At 34.7% G+C, this 19818-nt stretch overlaps 4 protein-coding genes and 1 non-coding gene across 5 annotated transcripts; 2 read left to right on the plus strand and 3 right to left on the minus strand.

The window, feature by feature from the left end:
• Positions 1–1630: 1630 nt before the first annotated feature.
• On the minus strand, positions 1631–5604 carry LOC107461937 (histone-lysine N-methyltransferase ATXR2). Its single transcript, XM_021129306.2, is given in 14 exon segments — positions 1631–2301; positions 2473–2529; positions 2599–2675; positions 2773–2842; positions 2935–3004; positions 3195–3249; positions 3354–3402; positions 3501–3588; positions 3979–4130; positions 4257–4288; positions 4403–4515; positions 4810–5166; positions 5207–5328; positions 5415–5604. Coding segments are annotated over 14 exon segments (1440 nt in total). The 5' UTR covers positions 5502–5604; the 3' UTR covers positions 1631–2190.
• Positions 1762–1845, plus strand: LOC127741322 (small nucleolar RNA R11/Z151). Its single transcript, XR_008002276.1, has one exon. It is a non-coding gene; the product is annotated as a small nucleolar RNA R11/Z151 (small nucleolar RNA).
• A 1948-nt stretch (positions 5605–7552) lies between the features above and the next one.
• LOC107461936 (uncharacterized) lies at positions 7553–8706 on the plus strand. The gene is made up of 3 exons (XM_016080494.1): positions 7553–7782; positions 7876–8164; positions 8263–8706. Exons 1-3 carry the CDS (start codon positions 7553–7555, stop codon positions 8704–8706), a joined length of 963 nt encoding a protein of 320 aa, XP_015935980.1.
• Positions 8707–12162: 3456 nt separating this feature from the next.
• LOC107462055 (peroxisome biogenesis protein 22) lies at positions 12163–16064 on the minus strand. The gene is made up of 8 exons (XM_016080614.3): positions 15639–16064; positions 14707–14943; positions 14500–14547; positions 13937–13993; positions 13744–13845; positions 13198–13263; positions 12818–12919; positions 12163–12728 (listed from the first exon to the last, which is right to left on the minus strand). The coding sequence occupies exons 1-8, from the start codon at positions 15753–15755 to the stop codon at positions 12624–12626; spliced, it is 834 nt and encodes a 277-aa protein (XP_015936100.1). The 5' UTR covers positions 15756–16064; the 3' UTR covers positions 12163–12623.
• A 1863-nt stretch (positions 16065–17927) lies between these two features.
• Positions 17928–19662, minus strand: LOC127741139 (cyclin-U1-1-like). The gene is made up of 2 exons (XM_052252816.1): positions 19072–19662; positions 17928–18382 (listed from the first exon to the last, which is right to left on the minus strand). The coding sequence occupies exons 1-2, from the start codon at positions 19479–19481 to the stop codon at positions 18043–18045; spliced, it is 750 nt and encodes a 249-aa protein (XP_052108776.1). The 5' UTR covers positions 19482–19662; the 3' UTR covers positions 17928–18042.
• Between the last annotated feature and the right edge of the window lie 156 nt (positions 19663–19818).

The following is a 19818-nucleotide window of genomic DNA, read 5'->3' on the forward strand; positions in this document are numbered from 1 at the left end:
TTTTAAAGTTCCTTGGAACTTTTGCCCTCATTATGTCCTCACTGAAAGGATCTTCTCCGCCCGGGAGTTGGTCTTCTTGTTCATCGCGGGGGTTCTTGAGGGAGGACTCTAGCTGTAAGAGTTTTCTTTCTAACTCTTTTCGCCGTTTCATCTCCTCTTTAAGGTACCTTTCGGTTTCCTTCTGTTTCTCCCGCTCTTGCTCCAATTGTTCCAGGCGGCTATGGATTAATCCCATCAATTCAGTTATGTGGGATGGTCCACCCTTTTCCGACTCACGTCCATCTGAGGAATTTACCTTCGGATTCTTCACTCCGGAGATACCCTCTCTGTGTTGGTCGTTATCTTGCTGTTGGGCCATGTCTTCATTGTCATTACCCATGTCTAGATTCTCTTGTTCAGAATCTGTTTCTGCATGGCCTTCTTCGTGGGATCTATCCGCCATCGATGGATGATCTCTCGGGTCCCCGGCAACGGCGCCAATGTTCCGGGGCTTACCTAGAACCGGACGGTGGTTGGACTTGTGTGAGGCCCAAGCGCTGGAGGAGTGTGGTCTCCGACTTGGTTTACGTCTGGGAGCCGCCTCCGAGTTGTGTGTTCCAAGAGATGGGGGGTGGTACCTGCAAAGACACTCCGATGCCTAAGTCAGCATGGGGTTAAGCAGGTTTAGAATGTATTGGAACTTAGGGATACCTGAGGGGTGTCAGTGTATTTATAGTGGTGAGCCAATAACCACCGTTGGAGTAGTGCCGTATCTTTAGGGTGCTAACCGTCCCTATTATCTTGGGGAGGTTAAGATATGGCTTTATGAAGCGGTTAGAGAGATTTTAGCGGCGGTTACTCATTTGAATGAGTATTTATCTGCCAGTTTAATCTCATATCCGACTTCTTCAGACCAAGTCGTGGTTGATACCGACTTCTTATGTGAAGGTCGGTACTTAGCTAGGCTCTAATCCTTTAGGTTAGGCCTTTTAGTTGGACCTGGGCCTTTGCATTGGGTCAGGGTATGAACAATGTTATAGTTGTAAATTTGTAACTGAGTTTTTTAAATTAATTGTTGTATTATTTTATTTAGCTTCTGAATTTTAAAATTAGCACCAATTCAGTATTGTTAAAGTTTGTAAGATTGTCCTTCAAAAATTTTAAAATACAATAATAATAACAACAAAATCTTATCCCATTAGATAAGGTTGACTACATGAATTAAATAACGCTATTGAATCCTATAATGTATTATGTTTATAATGAAACAATTTACTATAAATCTTGTTTTACTGTCTCATGTATGGTTTTGTTGAGTGTTTTTTTCCGCTTATTATTTCTCCATTTTATCCACCTTTCTTACTGTAATGTTAAAAGGGATAGGTAAAATAGAGGGTTTATTATGAGTTTTCACTTTTCACACTTCTAGCCCACTATGTTTTTGTCAAGGGTCAAGCCCACTCTAAATTGATAGTGGCCCACATAGGATATCCATAGGCCCATAACAAACCCAGACCAAAAAAAAAGGTCGTCGTATTAATTTTCCTAGATATCTTATCACCTCTCACTTTTTATCTGTTGGTGCAACCGAAGGTATCAGATTGTTTCCAAAGTTTTCTATGGAGCACTTTCCTTATTTGTTCTTATTCTCACTGTTTCTTACTTTTCTTTCAATAAAACACAATCAATTTGAATTCTGAACCTCTCTATCCGGGCAGAATTGCTTCTCTTTTAGTTTACAGGTTTTATTATTTCTTTTTAATCTTTTGCTTGAAAAATATTGGGCTAATGATGCTACCTTCAATTATCTTAGCGGATTTCAATCAGATTTCTACCATGATCTGATTGCTACACAAACTGAAGCCCTTTCCCTTCATTTGCCAATCTCAAATTCCATGCCTATTATTGCTTTTCTTTTCTTATATTAAGTAATAATTAGTAATAATATTACCTTATTGATAGGATGAAGACACTTATGAGTAATAAATTAATAATATATCTCATATGGTTATCTTCTATATGAATAAAATATCATATGTAAAAATTTTAAATAAACTAATCTCAGAAGTATAGGAAATCATAAGTGAAGCACACACAGTTCATGTGAAATTATGGAAATATAGAGGTAGAAAAAGAAGAAACACAGTTCAATTTAACCCCTTCTCTTTCCTTCCTTTGAGTTTTAACTTTTTGAATCAAGTGTTTTGGTAATTATGGCTCTTCTTCAATGCATTTTGGACACCTGCATCTAAAACCATAGTCTGCAAGGGATGCTTGTCTCTCTTCAAAAGGAAGGTCTTCATCAACATATGAGATGGTTATCTGAAAATTTTCCTAAATGTTAATTAGTTATCTATATATTTGGAAATATTATATAAATGGTGAGATTCAAAGATTCCCTATGTGCTGTAAAACCAAATTCCTCAGTAAAATCATTTAGTTTGGAAGAATTCTTGGTCAATTGTAGATAATGGCAAAAAGTTAGGAACCAACCTCTTCTCCTTTTCGAATCGGCCTTACTGCGATTATGGTTGCTTGGCCATCCCTATCCTGCATACAAAAAGATTAGGACTTCAAATTAAACCAGGTACTGATTGACTCAGTTCGAAACCAACATACCTCGTCTCTCTTGAAGGCTTTGGCATTAGGACTACAGGAATGGTTCATGCAGCTTTGCAAAGGAAAAAAAGCAGTTCCTACAGTAAAATTTAAAAGGATTCAGGTATAATTACAAATAAAACTGCATAATTCCAATAATCAGTAGGCTAACACTAACTGTGATTCATTCATTACCTTGGCAACAAACAGAATAGTCTTCACCAAGAGCATCTAAAATTGGTTGTGTAATTTTCTCAGCTTCTTCCTACCATTAACAATGACGAGGAAAGGAATTGAGTCAAAAGAGTTTCTTTCTTTGGAGATAAAGTAGAAAAGTAATTTGAACAAAATTCTAACCTTATTAGGATTTTTCAGATCATCAATGTATAAAAAGTAATCCTCCACAGGAGAAGCTACAACCAAATCACTGGAAAATATAAACCAAGGATTAATACACAGGTTAGTTCAATCCAAAATTTCAATTTCAGTTTCAATTATCACGTCTAGTCCCCTTCGATGGCCATATCACGATATTCAAGCATTATGCTAACAGAAATAGAAATAGAAATAACAATATATGGCTAAACAGAATAAAGCACAATACAGAAAACTCTTACAGATTATTCTGTTCGAACATGCCAATGATGTGTCCATAGATATCAAGGGAGAATACTAGAAATTGTCAAGGAATTCAAGATAAGTCTCCAACAAAATGATGAAGTAGTCTTCATCATACACATGAATGAATGTATCAATAAAAGCATTTGTAAGGATACATGGCTCACACTCTTTGTCAAATATAGCTTTCTTAAGAAGTTGGAGAGACTGAAATATTAATCAATAAGCAGAAAATCAGGTATGGCATCCAATCAGCAAAAACATAATTTTGTATCACGCACAATCATACATCTGAAGAACCTCACCTTGAATGCCAATTCTTTTAATTGCATCCTGAACGAATCTTCATCTGAAGAATCAATATCATCTGGCAATGCAACACAATCCCACCACCTACAAACAATTTGAAGTTACTACCTCTTTCATAATCCAAACGCATCTTAAATCATTTGTACAATTTCAAAGTATGGTTTGGTAACTATAACAAAATGACGAATTTAATTTTCTTAGTAAGAAGTTTTGTAAAAGATGTAGTCCACTCTCTAAATAGTTTGATAAATCATAAAATGGATAGCTTGACAAAGGCAAAGAGAAAATTGGTGAAATGTTTCAATTTCAACAACCATGCCACATAAGTAACATAGTGCAAATCAAACATATAAGATAAACCTTAAAGACTTGAAGCAGAACACTTTGTCCCAAGATATAACATCATGCACCATAAAAGCACAAACACCGTCTATTTTGGCTTCATTTAAGCAGGTAAAACCAGCCAGTAACTACCTTCTCTTGTGTCCCATTGATATAGGCCTCCAAGCTTCCAAAAGAAGAGAGGCATTATAGCTGTTTGAATCACCAGAAGTATCATATTTCATTTTCCCTTCATGACAGTTTGCTTTTAACTTGCGGTATCTTAATATGGTAAAACAAATAGCCTAGTCACAAAATCCAACCAGGCTTCCGGTCAGATAAATCATAAATGTTGTGGCTGCAGAGATTGATGAAAACAGCTCGTTCCAAAAGTAACAAATCAAGAAATTCAGTGCAAAACTGAAACGTACCTTTGCGGCAAGGATGAATATATCATTTGTTTCTGGGGAAAAAGGGAAGACCAATGGTAAATAAACAGGAACATAAAGAAAATAATATATTCTGAAGAAATTTAGATTGTTAAAAATCATTGATTTCCAAACGGGAAGAATCTTACCATTAGCATGTTTATTGAATTTAAGAAGTGCCTCCCTATGAGCGGGATCAGACCTCTCGCCAGTGCAGAGTAAAGAATGCGAAGATTCCCAGTCAGCCTCTGCACATGATGTGCTACAGGCATTGACAACATCATCAAAACAGATTATTCCAAAGCACAATCCAGAAAGAACAATTTGCAAGAACAGGAGCATGGGTTTATTTTTTCATAATCTCCAGCCGAAGATAGAAATAGTGGCATTGTGTAGCTTTCTCATTGTACTGTTGTTTTAGAACACAAGTTAACATTATTTACAAAAATTTTCACAGGACTTTCACAGCACTCATTTACTTCTATTCCCAAGTAGGAAAAATTACAAAACAAAAGCATTATACACCCTACATCATTTCAAACAACTACAGCCTTACCTGCAATAGTAAGCTTCTCCACAGCCGCCCAGGCATGGAACCGCCGGCGGCAACGAGAACTCCTTAGAGAAAGGCAAATTCAGTTGGCCATTCATTAAAGATTCCACAACACCTTCAGGAAGAGGAATTTTATCTTTGGAACTGCCGGAACCACATTGATGAGTTCCCTGATCCTCATCTTCAGATGATGAATCCATCTCATGGAAGTTTTTTGACAAGCTCGAAGAGCTTCCGACATCACATCCATGACTCTCAGAATCCCTTAATCCCTGGAGGTAAAGCCTCCTTCCAATTTGAAGCTCTATGGAACCAATAAAACGAAAGCAGAAGCTACATACAAAACAATCAATCTGCAAAGTAGTTCATACACACAAAAGAACAAATGAGAAAAAAGAATAAGTCCTAATAAACCTAAACAAGCAAGACCAAGATAAATACAGAAGTAAATTAAGAGTTAGCATCTTGTTTGACAGTGATGGAACTGTAGTGCCTTGCAGACAAAAGGGTATTATAATATTCCTGTGATAAACAACAAGAAGCAATAAGATGGAGAGAGCAAAATAAAAAAGCAGAGAAGTAAGTTGAAAATTTGAGGGAGAGAGTGCCTGAAGTTGAAGAGTGGAGGGAGGAGAGAGAAGAGCAGAGACTTGAGTTTGGCAACTGGAATCGATTGGACAAATGGGTTCCTCCATTGAATGAATGAATGCCACCAAACACAAACTCGAATTCAGAGTCCAGAAGCACCAACGTTAATGGGAGAGTGACGGCGCCGAGAAACACAAACCAACTTATGAATCGTTTATTATTTATTTATTTTTGTTCTGAAAAATTCATTCACATAAATCCCCTCTAAAATAATAGTTTTTTAGTCAACAAAATAACACAAAAATAAAAATGTGGCTTAATCCTCTTTTACTGAAAAAAAAATATCTCAATAAATTAAGACAACACCACCAACTAATATTTATATTTTTTTAAGGAATATAGGTTTTCTAGTAAAGAAAAGTTAGAAAAAAAAACAAATTACTTATTTTGATAGTCCAACACAAGTAAAATATTTGTTAACTAATATTTTTCTCTTATATATTTATTTTATTTTTGAAGCAATATTAATTAACCTTTTATTTTTTTCATTAAAAATATTAGTCTTAACATTTTTTTCTAATCCAAAAACATTACAAATAAAATATTCAAGCATGGTTATCTTAAAATAGATGCCATAATTTGATCCATATAAACTGTTGTTTTCTTTTTTGTGTATACAAAAAAAAAGGGATTGTACCAATGCTACTTAAAAGTAGGGGTGTTCGCGGTGCGGTTTGGATCGGTTTTGAGTAAAAAATTCATCCGATCCAAACACTAATTTTACTTGCGGTGTGGTTTAGATTGGATGATGTTTTTAAAAAAATCTGATCTGGTCCGATCCAATTTCAAGCGGTTTGAATTGGATTGGATTTACGGTTTTGTAAATTAAAAAAATTAAATATATATAACAAATCTTAACATCAAATTTTAAATAATTAACAATGACATAACAAGTCTCAACAATATCTTAAAAAGCCAACGATAACATAACATAGAAATAAAATTATAGATTAGTTAAAATAAATAATAAATAATATTTTGAACATAAACTATTTATTAAATAATAATAATACATAAATAATATAAAAATGTATAATAAATTAAACATGTTATAAGTATAATTATAAAATATAATAAAAAATAATAATATTATAGTACATTGTGCGGTTTGGATTGGATTGGATCGGTTTTGAAAAGTAGATCTGAAATCCGATTCGATCCAACGGTTTGTAAAAAATAAAATCCAATCAGATCCAAATTAGTGCGATTTTAATCGGTTTCGATTTTGAATTGGATGAGCGGTTTAATTTAGATCGATTTGGATTTGAACACCCCTACTTAAAAAAAAACACAATTATATATATATGAATTAGCTAAACTTCGAACAAGGTAAATATCGGCAAATCACATAAAGAAACTAATTGGAGGAAAAAATTATATAAATCTCTTAAAATAAAAAACGTTACGTGCGTACTTTAATTTTATATAAATCAAAGCAATTTATTTCGATTTATATTTATTGTATATAAATTAAAATAACCTAATTCGATTTACTATAGTTTAGGGTATGATTTGAATTATGTTAAAAGACTTTAATACATGTAATATAATTTGATTTACATTGTATGTGATTGCATGTAATTCAAATTTATATGACTCGATTTACACTAGGCAAAAAAAAATGATAAATCGAAGTTATTAGCGTCCATTTATTAAAAAAGTAATGTATATTGATTCAATCGAATTTGATTTAATTCGATTTATTTAAAAAGCGTGTGCTATATAAATAGGATTAGAGTGTTGAATTGAGGTAAATTCATCATGACCAGTGAAAAGAATTTTCTAGTTCTTGTACATTACAAAAGCACGATTAAAAAAGAAAATATGATCGGGTATAAAATTTACTGACAAGGATCCATTGAGTGTCTTTATTAGAGTTTCTACACCATCTTTTGCAGTTGATCTACACCATGATGAGATTGCAGAACTAGGTGCTAACATGAATACTCCTGTTATGATTCTGATTTCTGGGATAGTTGGAGAATCGGATGCGGTGGAAGATGTCTTAGGGAGGAGTATTTCTGTTGGGGCTAGTGGAGCATCGAGCTCGAGAACTTAGCAATACTCGCCACACTTTTCTACTCTAGACTTGGATGCGATGAGACTAGAGAGGTTACCGGATGTAGAATCTGATTTTGGCGATAGAGATTCACAGGACACCGCAAGTCTAACTGAGTTCCAAGTCGGTCAACAGTTTCAGAATAAAGAGGAAGTCGTCTTATGTGTGAAGACTTATAGCATCTACCATAGGGTTGAGTACAAAGTGATGGAATCGGACCATGATACGTACTACGACAAGTGTAAGGAGTTTGGAAATAGTTGCAGACGGTTGATTTGGATCACTCTACGACGGCAGAAGGGTATCTGAGAGGTCAGACGGTATAACGGACCTCATACATGTTTGGCCACCTTGATCTCCAGTGATCACAGGAAGCTTGACTATCATGTGATATTTGCTTTCATCCTTCCTATGATCAAAGCTGATGCGGCTGTGTCAATCAAGGTTCTGCAGAATGCGACGGAGGCACATTTTGGGTTCAGACTTACGTACAGAAGGGTGTGGTTGGCTAAGCAAAAGGCCGTTGTGCAAAAATATGGGAATTGGGAGGAGGCCTACAATGAGTTGCCAAGATGGGTGCTCAGTGTGAAAATAATGATGCCAGGCAGTATTGAAGTTCTGAAGACGAGTCCTATGCAAGTTGGAGACCAGGTTGATGGGGAGTCAGCGTTTTTTTACTGTCTTTTTTTGCCATTTCCATCGTGCATTGAGACATTCAAGTATTGTAAGCCATTGGCCAGTATTGACAGGACCCATTTGTACGGAAAATATGGAAAACTTTGCTGGTTGCGATAGCTCACGATGGAAATTCTAATACCGTTCATATTGCTTTTTTCCTAGTGGGGGGTGAAAATGCGGAGTCATGGTCTTTTTTCTTGTCTCACTTACTGCAACACATGACTCCTCAGCAGAGCATTCTCGTGATCTCTGATAGGAACAATGGGATCAAGGCCGCATTGGAGGTACTTGATGGTGGATGGGTTCCACCTGCTGCTTATCGTGCATTCCGTATTAAGCACGTTGCAGCGAATTTCACGTTGAGTTTCAAGGGAAAGGATGCCATGAGGCTTTTAGTCAACGCTGCTTATGCGAAGATTGAGGTCGATTTTGATTATTGGTTTGACATCCTCCGAACTGAAGACCTAACAATGTGTGACTGGGCCAACATGATGGAGTATGACAAGTGGACTTAGCACTGGGATGAGGGTCGTAATATGACTACAAATATTTCTGAGTGTGTTAATTTAGTGCTCAAGGGTGTTAGGAATCTTCCAGTTTATTCCTTGGTAAAGTCCACTAATAGGAGATTGGTAGAGCTCTTTGTTCGCAAGGAAAGAGAGGTTGAGGCACAGTTAGGGACAAGTTAGCAATTTAGTCTGTCACTTGTGAAGGCAATGGAGGCAATACTAAAGGCATCGAGACATTTCACAGTGACACTATATGATAGGGATAATTCAGAGTTTAACGTGGTTGAGACTACTTCAACAGGTAATTTCTCACTTGGTACTTACAAAGTCTCGTTGAGAGATTGGACTTGCGATTGCGACTACTTTCAAGCACTTCACTAACCATGTCGCCATGTAATTGCTTGTTGTGCATATTTCCGCGTGAGTTAGGCAACTTATGTCCACGAGGTATATCGCCTCAGCACGGTGTTTAATGTCTACAGGATGAGATTCAATTTCCGATTTTAGAAGGCTTCTGGCCACCGTAAGATGGTCCAACAGTCATCCCTGGTCCCAGTAAGAGACGTGCATCTGAAGGTCGTCTGAGGAGCACTAGAATTCACACTAGTATGAACGAGGTCAATCTGAATCGACCAAATCGGTGCGGGCTATGCAGACAGCCTGGTCATACTAGGCAGAGTTGTCCACAGGGAGGAGGCACTGGGGGTTCTGGAGCAGCTAGTGGAGTTTAGTGTTTTCTTTATTGTGTTGCTTTATCAATTGTTTATTGTATTACGCTTAATTGTTGCTTTATCGTAGCACATGGTCGGCTTCCTGGTCCAATGTACGTGCCAACTCTGTAGAGTGTCCAAAAACCATCGGTCGCCGCCTCTGCCATCCTTCGTCATCAGAAAATCAATGTCGAGTGTAAGCAATAGACGATACTATACTCCACCAAGTTGTGGTAGCTCTATCTATCTGATGCCATTCTATCACAACAAAGTAAATCAATTCCGTGACAACCCTCCATGGTGCCATATGTGGGGGATCCAAGATCTCGGGTGAAAATACCTGAACAACCTCCGATGCACTATATGACATCTATGTGAACTAGTAAAGAATGAAAAATATTGCAAGTCAATTTACATCCAGTAAGTAGTTTAAAGAAACACCAACAATGAATGCTTCAATGGTAACACTTACATCCCTTGGCCGGAGTAAATCTATCACGAGCCTCCACTGTGCGACTCTAGGCCCCTTCTCACTCAGTTGGCTGATAACTGGACCACCTGAGACCCAATACATGTTATGAACAACGGCAATAATCTGTAATATATATTATTAAACAAGACAATGATTAACAGTGATTATCTCGTCGCCAACGGCCAATCAAAGGCGTCAAACCCATCGGATTTGAAATCCGAGAACCACCAAAAGATCCATGACTGGAGGAGCTGTAATGGACCAGCCAACTTAACCACATTCCTGTTGGGCACACGGCACAAGCACTGGTATAACCACGATAGAGCGGCGGATCACCATGTATTCCAATATCGCTACGTACAGTAGCCACCGGATATGTATGTGTGTACCGGACTTGTCACTGAAGAGCTGGGTTGATAATAACACCGTGATGTACATCCTCGCATACCTCCTGACGGTCTCCTCGTCTGCGTTGTGAGGAAGGTGACTGAATGTCTCTTGCATCCAAGTGCATTTCACAATGAACTTGTCGATGCAGTCCACCAGAGGCAACACACCCAACAACTCTTGGAATCAATCCCATGCAGGTCGCCTGCCATCAATAAACTGCTTGAAGTCTGTCAAGCACCCGCTGACATACTGTCCATCGATGGGAAGACCTAAATGGTATGCAACATCCTGAAGTGTAATCGTACACTCTTCGAATGACATGTGGAAGGTATGAGTCTCGAGCCGCCACCGCTTAACAAATGCACTGACCAGCGGCTCATCCAACATAAACCAGTGGTCATTGAACCTTGCGATATGGGCTAAGCCTGCCATCTACAAGTACGGTATGACTCTGTCGTCTAGGGGCATACCATACTGCCTCCTCATGCTGGTGATAAATCGATGTGGCTGCACCACGATAAAAAAAATTCTTTTAGAACCATCATAATTAACAAATCAATTCACCAAAAGACAATTAAGTAATGCATACCCTTTTCAACAAAATCATATACAAGTTATATAAAAAATTACCTAAAGCAAATAACTCTACTAAAAACAAACTTTAATGTAAATTATGTTGCAACCCGGGATATAGATAACCTAACGTCAATAATATAATTAAATTTCATTAAACAAATTAAATTAAATTCTAACTGTACATAATTAATCTGATATTCAATACGTAAAGTATAAAATTAAACTAAATTAAATTATATTAATTTAAGCTCTAACACTTAAGGATTAAATTACATTAACTTCAAATAAATTAAACTAAATTAAATTAATAAAAAATTTAAACAACCCAAACTAAATTTTAAATAAATTAAAAATAAACTAAATTATTAGCACGTTAACCTAACATTTAGGAATTAAATTAAATTTAAAAAAATTAAACTAATTTAAATTCTTATCAAACTTCTATTGTCTATTTAATCTAACATTTGAAACTTAAATTAAATTTATCTAAACTCCTAAAAAACTTCTAATATAGTAAATCACTACTTTAACTAAGCATTGTTTATTACTATTCCACCTTGTATTTGTACTTTTAAAATTCTAACAAACCACTAAATCACTATTCTAACTACCATTTGTAGTTTAAAAATCTCAATAGCGCATATAATGAATTCTAAGCGATTTAACATCACAAACTATTATTTATTTTTTAAAGATATTTAATTTCGAAAACTAACCTCTTCATGGATGAACCAGCAATATGGGCGACCGTCGTCTAACCGATAGATACAATCCGCGTCGTCTTCCATTTTCTCAGTTTGAATCTTACGATTCTTTTGGTGCAAACTTTCTCTGGAATGAGGTTGGAGGGGAGGAGGGAGGAGGTTTGGTGAGATATAATTCGAACCAAGTGAATTCGAATTCTTTATATAGGTATATATACACTAAATCGAAGCTAGTGGATTCGATTTACCACTAGCATTCGTTCAAGTAAATTGAAATAACTCCATTCAATTTACTATAGCCCAATTCAAATTACTATGGGCAATACCATTTGTGTAATTCGAAACTAATGGTTTTCATTTACTATGGGTGAATTTCATTTCCTTTTAAATCGAATTTAATGCATTCCATTTATACATATACCTAGTAATTCGAATCTACTTAGTTCGATTTACATAAAATTGTGTATGAAAGTATGCTCCATATACCTAGTAGTTCGAATCTAGTATGAAGGTATGCTCGTAACGTTTTTTGTTTCAAAAGATCCATATAATTTTGTACTTCAATTGGTTTATTTACGTGATTTGCCCTAAATATGGATTAGCTTGAGTATTTATCAAATGCTATATCTTAAATCTTGTAGCACATTACAAAATACTACAAAAATAGTGTCAATGAAGTTCCCCATGGCCTCTTGAAGTTAGGAGTGTAACCATCTAGCTTGTCCATGACCATGAGGGCATATCATATTATCATGTAACTATGATTATCAAATACAAATATCTAACAGAAGTTGTCAATCTAATGCACTAACTTTAAACCAAAGGAGAGAAAAAGAAAGAAAATGATACTTCTTCCTTAAAGCATCATTGCACATACATTGCATGTCTTTTCACCTATGCAGGGTGATAACCCATATTAAGCTCGAATAACAACATCATATAACCTATTTCTCAAACAACTAAAACAGCTGAGAAAAAAAGTAAAGTGTGGTGAAGGTGGAATCCACAATTCATAGAGGAAGAAACTAGTAGAAATTCATAAAAAACATTTGATTTGTGGAGGTTTGAGTCTTATATGGATCCAAAGAACTGTTCCAGGGAAGGAGCACTGAACACATTGGCTGCTGTTCGTTCGGTCCTAGAGGGCGATACATGAAGTTGATACTTGATAAACCTCTGCAACATAATTTTTTCATCATTAGATACCGTATTGAATTTAACATTAGGATATGAACTTTGAGTTGTTGAATATATAAGGAACTTACAGCTAGCTGATTGATGATTTCTGGATTCGTGTCAATATGCCAATCCGGTTCCAATTGCCGAACAAACGATGATCGTCCATTTTCTGTGCTACAGAAGAGAACCTGCATATAGGTATCATAAAGGTTATCAGTAAGCACAGAAGAAAAAGTAGCTGGCAAGCAGTGGATATTTACCGCATTCATGATATGCGCATTCAAGAGTCTTTGATACAATTTTACTTTTCAACATTTAAGTCAATCCCTTTTCTTGATCGTTCCAGTACCAATAATGATCAAGAAGATATAAAGAGACACTGAAAAACTCTTAAAAGGAACACTAAAGTAATATGCAGCGAAGTGAATACATTTTATGGTGTAACAACTGGTGCATATTCACATACCTTGTCCTTAACCAAACCACCAGAAGTGAATACCCCAGCTTCTTCTAATGCAACAAGTACTCTCTTCTGCATAAATAAACCAGGCTTAAAAGCGTAAATTATTTTGAACAACGCAGTTACCAAAATAGAGGCAATACAGTTGCAAGCAATTTTAGTTTGTGCCAACTTAATATCAACACCACTCAGCAAGTTCAGCTAGCAATTGCAAGATGGTGATAACTTAACAGTAAACATTATGTGGTGTGAAGGATAAGCTGGACAAAGGGTCAGAGCGAGATTATATATCTATGTTTGTGTGTATGTGTGTCAAATGTCTCACAAACAAGTAACAACAGCGACCCTCAAGCATTGAATCCTCGTCTAGAAGTTTTTGCCTCAAGCAGATATACATATCTTAGTTCTAAATCATTCAGTTTATAAATTAGTTTGATAAAGTTGGAAGATAGTGAATTTGCAGCATATGATGTGAAATATTGCTCATTAGTTCCATTAAGCTCATCAGATAAGATGTGAAGAGTAAATGATATAATCTAACAAATTACACACCTCGCTTTCATCATCCAAAACTAGTTCCATGAGATATAAATCGCAAAATTTTGTTATTTCCAACAACACTTCCAGCACAGAGGACTTCACAGTTGCTTGTTTCTGCCAACAAACAAGATGAACCACATTGGTTTCTTTATTCACATTCATTTCTTAGAAAGGAAAAAATCATCACACAGGACAAGCTCATCACCTGAAGCTCCTCTGGACTACTTTCCTCAAGGATCACTCCAAGAAGTCGACAAGTTACCTATGTACACATAGTGGCCATAAAAGTCAGTAAACATTGATCAAAATCACATGTAACAACTCAAACTTGTAAGAAATGTTCCCTTTGTCATCAAACATCTTAATTCCATTTTTTCACTACTTATGTTGCACAAAGATATGAATGCAAACAACTTATTCAAGTTTCCACGAGAAAAAGAATACAAGTATCTGCACCATCTATCAATATAGACCAGAAAAAGAGAAGTAACATATAAAATCTACTGAGCTTGAACCTGAAAGTAGACCAATAAATAGCCTTAGTTTAATGGTTTCATTTACACCTTAATCTCCAATATCAATTTAATTTATAATGCATTAAATTGATGAATTTTTACTTACTAACTGGATTGTTAACAATCAGTTCACTCCAGATAGAAATCTTTTACCATCAAAGGAGACGCTAATTTCTAGAAGACCATAGCAAGAAAAAACTGCGTGAAACACAGATCATGTTCACAGAAGAAATCAGAGGGAGTATATAATTACCTTTCTTCCTTCACTTAATTTCTGTCTAACTATCTGCCCCAAAGTTGGCTGAAAATTAGGAAGGGAAAAACAAAGAGCTTAGAATTACCAATAACACAAAAAACTACCAAATGCAAACCTGCTTCCCTTTTATTAATCCAAAACAACACATGCATTGCCTGACCTTGACACTGAAGAAAAGGGGGGAAAGCCATGAAAGTATTTTACCTTGACTGGCTGAAAGAACTCATCGACAACATTTTGTGCCCTTGAATCATCTGAGGGTGAACAAACTTCAGGAGGAGCTACCGAGGCATTAGAATGTGCACCAACTCCAGAATTACTAGATGAAGCACCTTGCCGTTTTTGTTGCCTGCGTTGAGATCCAGAAGGTGATCTCAACATCCTCCATGTAAAAACAATGGCAACAGCAAGACCAGCTACAGCCCCAATAGAGCGTGAATCCTAACACCAAGTATAGTTTAATGAGGATTAAAGCTTTGAAACAAAGACAGAAACAATACTTCATTACTTTGAACTACTAAAGCACATATCTTCACCGGAAGGGATAAGTAGTAGCAGATAAAAGTCATCATTACCATCCTGACAGTAATTTTTTTTTTCAAGCACCAAAACAAACAATCTTTACAAGAGACCACTTATGATGTATGGTTAAATCACTTTCTTCCTCCTTCTTTTCTCCCCCTTTCTTGGGCCTATTTAGACAACAAACCTGAGCATACAAACTTATCCTTTGTACAGAGGGCCACATCCAGCATTAAATTAAGCTTAGTTGATTAAATTAACCCAAATAATCATAGCTAAGCTAAGTTCCAGCTCACTTGAGTCAGGTAAAAGCAACCCACTCTTCACCTTTTCCAAAGGTCGCAACTTGCAAAAACCCAGATGAATTTTACCAAAAAGATAGAAACTTTCAGAAATTCAGCTCAGAACTACACTATCCCGGACCCCCAATCAACAATAAGCAAATAAAAACGCAACAAAAAATGGAAACCGAACAGTGAACAGCAACAAAGAAGTTCAAATAGGGCAAACCACAATCGACAAAAAGATAAGGTTTTGCATCATAATTCATATCAGATCCAATTGAATAAGCTCATTGAAAATTAAAAGCATGAGAGAGAGAGAAGGAGAGGTACGAGGTTGTGGAGGGAGATGGAGAAGAGGTTGGAGATCTTGAGAGTGACATAAGCACCGAAGCGTTTGATAAGGTGGAAAAGCTCTTGTTTTGGGGTGTCACCTTCACCCGTTGCCATGTCTATAATCTTTGTTCTTCTTAATCTCACAAACCACACTAGATTCCTTTTCTTCAAAATTGCAAGTTCCAAGGGTCACTCTTCAGAGACACAGAGGGTTTAACTCGTTCATCATCCCCTCCAACAACAACTTCACTCCATTGATCGCTCTGTCTGGAACTCTGGATTGATTCTGTGAAGGAATGGAAGAAATCAACGAACCAAACGAATGTTCCAAACCCAACACGCAAAAAGAGAGTTATGATAACACTGTCAGTTCTCTTTTGTTAATTTTATCAAAATCCCCTAAATTCTATATACTTAAAAGGTCAATTTTATGGTGTCTATGAATTTGTTTAAATATTGTCTAATTTATTTTTTTTAGTAAATTTTAATTTTTTAAAAATTATTTATTTTTATATATTTTAAATAAAATAATAATTTTTAATTCTTTTTAGTAAATAAACACCACATTATAGATATTATAGCATTCACCTATACTTAATTAGTATGTGTAAGTTGTAGTTAGATATTAGATTTAATTTTCCACTTTTTAAAAAGTGGCAGCATTATGTATAATGATAAATGAAAAAATGTGCACGAATTTTTATTTCTAAATACTATTTGTATGTATATCTAGGTATGGAAACAAATAATATGCAAGTTTCATGTTATTACAAAATTTTAACTCTTTAGGAAATTACTATTTCAACTTAAACATTTTAAATCAATATAAAATATAAAATATATATTACAAATTATAAATTAAATAATATATATTATACAAAATATATAATAATTAATTTAATAGTTAATTTTTTTGTCACCATAATTTTTTTTATTTTCCGTTAGAAACACTCTAAAGTCTAAAGTCTAAACTGTTAACAGATGATCCTGACTGCACATCACTTCTACTAGTAAAAATAAAATGAAAGCTGAAGGTTATCTTGGTCAAGTTTTCCTCTTCTTGATAAAAAATCAGTTAGTTTATAAAAGATAAGGGGGTTTGTTTCCCAAGATAGAACCAACTACCATTTTTCTTCTACTAGTTTCTTAAATTATTTGTGCAAAAAATAAATTCTACACGATATCTCCTGAAAAGCCTTTTCATTATCTCTCAAATTATTTTTTATTTTATTTTATTTTGAAAACTTTAATTTAATTAGCGTGAGATGCTGAGATCTGAGATGCTTTGTATATGGTCATCTACTCATCTATTACACAGTTCTGAATATTTTTTTCTTTTAACCTACAAAACAAGCAAATCAAACAAAAATAAAATAAAATAACCTTTTATTTTTTTATTATACTTATCAATTTTGATAAATTAAAAATTAATTTATTACAAATCTAAATTTTATTGTACTTATCAATTTTGATAAATTTTATATAATTCTTTAATCTTTTAAAACATGTATAAATTCAATGAGTTTTTTTTTTAAATACTTTTACTTTTATCCATATGTATTTTTGTTCAGTTGCTTAATTTATTAAAAAATATTAAAATTAATATTTAATTTAAAAATATAAAAATAAATAAATTTTAAATATTTAATACTTATCTTAAAAAGAAATTTTGACAAATTTCACATCAAATTCAAAGTCGCCAAAAGATTTTTTTATTAGTATTGTAGAGGTTTTAAAATTTTGCAAAGTTCTTCTTAATAATAGAATCAACTATTGTTATTTTTTTCATCCTCATCATTATCACTTTTAACTCAATTATTTTTATTGTATAACTATTATTTATCATCATTGTTATCTTCTCTTCTATCATCATCGTCAATACTGATCTCATCAACATTAACGTTTTTTTTTTCTCTTATTTCTTGTTTGATGCTATTTTTTTTAAAGGTTTTCGTATTGTAATTATTTTTTTTTTGCAGGATTTTTATCTATAATTTTTCTTTACTTAACTACTATTGGTGAAACAAATTTTTAAAAATAAATTTATTAATAATTTGTGAGATTTTTGAGGATTTAAAATCTCATAAATTACAAATAAAATCGCTACAAAATTAATTTTGTAACTATTTAACGAATTTTTTAACAGAAGAATCGTATTAAAATAAAATAGTCAAGAATCAAACTGCAATAATGCTTACTTCAAAAAGAAAGATGCGTAATGGCAGGTTTTGATTAGTTTACACTGTTAGTGTATTATAATCAAACTCATCACTTATAATTCAAGAGTTCTTTGAATCAACTTCTGATTTTTTTATAGAAAGAAAAAAAATTATAGACTCGGTTGTATTCAAACCATGATGAATAATCCAATAATTATTACACCATGAGACCAAAAAATTAGCTAAGAAAAAGTGAGTTCACTATCCAGAATTTGAGGTAGAGGAGAACTTTGGTTGCTGTTGTTGTTATCTTCAACTAATATTTCAGGCTCATGGTTAAGATGGTTATGGTCATGTTCATCCATTAGCATAGCCTTTGGTGATGCCAATGCCCTTTCAACCTTGATGAGGCCAGTGCCATTGACCACCATCTCTTTCTCCAAGTGCAAGCAATAGCTCTCAAATACTCTTGAGCTTACCATCACTCCAAAATCCAAGAGAAAGAGTAGCTCCAATTCAAGCTTGTTTAATTCTGCATTGCTTACTCCTCCTACTCTTGCATATACTGCATTGTTGTAATGCCTGAAATTCAGGGGAACAAATAAAGGAAAGCAATGAATAATAAAGCACAACAAAGATTAGTGAATAATAACGAAGACAAGTTATGTATATTGTTGAATTGAAGGAGTCATGTACGTGTAAAAGCTATATATAACAAGTTAAATTATAGAGTAATATCACAAATTAGTTCTATGGAGTTTTTAGTCAGATAATTTAATAGTCAACAAATTTATTTAGTCACTAAATCAGTCCCTAATTTTTTTGTTTTATTAGACAAATCAATTTTCGAGTCAAAATTTAGTAAAAAATAGACAAATCGGTCCATACCATTATAATAAAGACATAAGAGTCTTCAAATTTTTTTAAAATTCTTATATCAATCTCTTTATATGAAACTGATTTGTCTGACGAAATAAAAACTTGGGGATTAATTTGGTAATTAAAATTTGTCAAGAACTAAAGTGTCCGACTAAAAATTTTAGAGGCCGATTTGGGATATTACTATTATATAAAACTAATCAAGACGAGCAAAAAGCCTTGTAAAAAAGTTTAGTTGTCATAATGACGTGATATACTTATCTAGCAACCACCATGATTTCTATCGAAAATTCTGATGAAATGTTTTTTCTTTAGTTATGTAGTATTGCTCTTTGAAACCATGAACTTACTGAATTCATCCAAAAACAAAAGGAGGTATTGTAAGGACTCACTCATCATCGAGCATCTTGGAAGCAATCATGACACTGGTAACTAGCAATCTGTGGATGTTCAAGGATATAACAAGAGAATCAGGGTGCAGGTGTGTGAGCCTATCAATGTAGACATAGCCAACCACAAAACAAGAAGGGCTGCAATTAGTGTACTTGTATATCCTCTCTAAGTACTTTGGTATGCTTATGCTTGGGGCCCTTACACCATGGAATGCATTCAAGCTCTTCCCTATTCTTATGGAGCCATCTACCTCCTGGCTCAGTTCATGCACCAGCTTTTCGTTTCGAGCCACCAGCTTCTCTAACGTCGAAGACAGGACGCACAGTACTCTGGGCAGGTTTAGCTCGGTCTGGCATGTCTCCGGCTGAAGCTGCCGGCTGTGGTTTGAGTATTCGCCCCCTGTTAACATTTAGGCCATGTAGATTCACTTGCTCATGGGTTCATATGGTTGCTATTTGAGTGGCTAAAGACTAGGATGGTGATAACTCCAACTCTTCAAGTTGTGGCTTGGAGGAACCACTCTCTCTATGGATAATTGACGTGTGTGGCTATGTCTCTAACTAATTTTAGAAGGTTGTGATTGGAAGTTAGGAATTAGGATCTGTGTCTGTTCAAAATTGAAGCTAAATATTATTCTTCAAGGGGGTCCCACTCCTATGTATGTGGTGACTTTGTCTTAGGAATAAAAACAAGCCATGCCTAAGAATATACAGACTGGCAACATCAACTAGGTTGGCTTGATTCGT

The sequence above is a fragment of the Arachis duranensis genome, chromosome 8 (assembly GCF_000817695.3).
Source record: "Arachis duranensis cultivar V14167 chromosome 8, aradu.V14167.gnm2.J7QH, whole genome shotgun sequence".
In the NCBI taxonomy this organism is placed as follows: Eukaryota; Viridiplantae; Streptophyta; class Magnoliopsida; order Fabales; family Fabaceae; genus Arachis; species Arachis duranensis.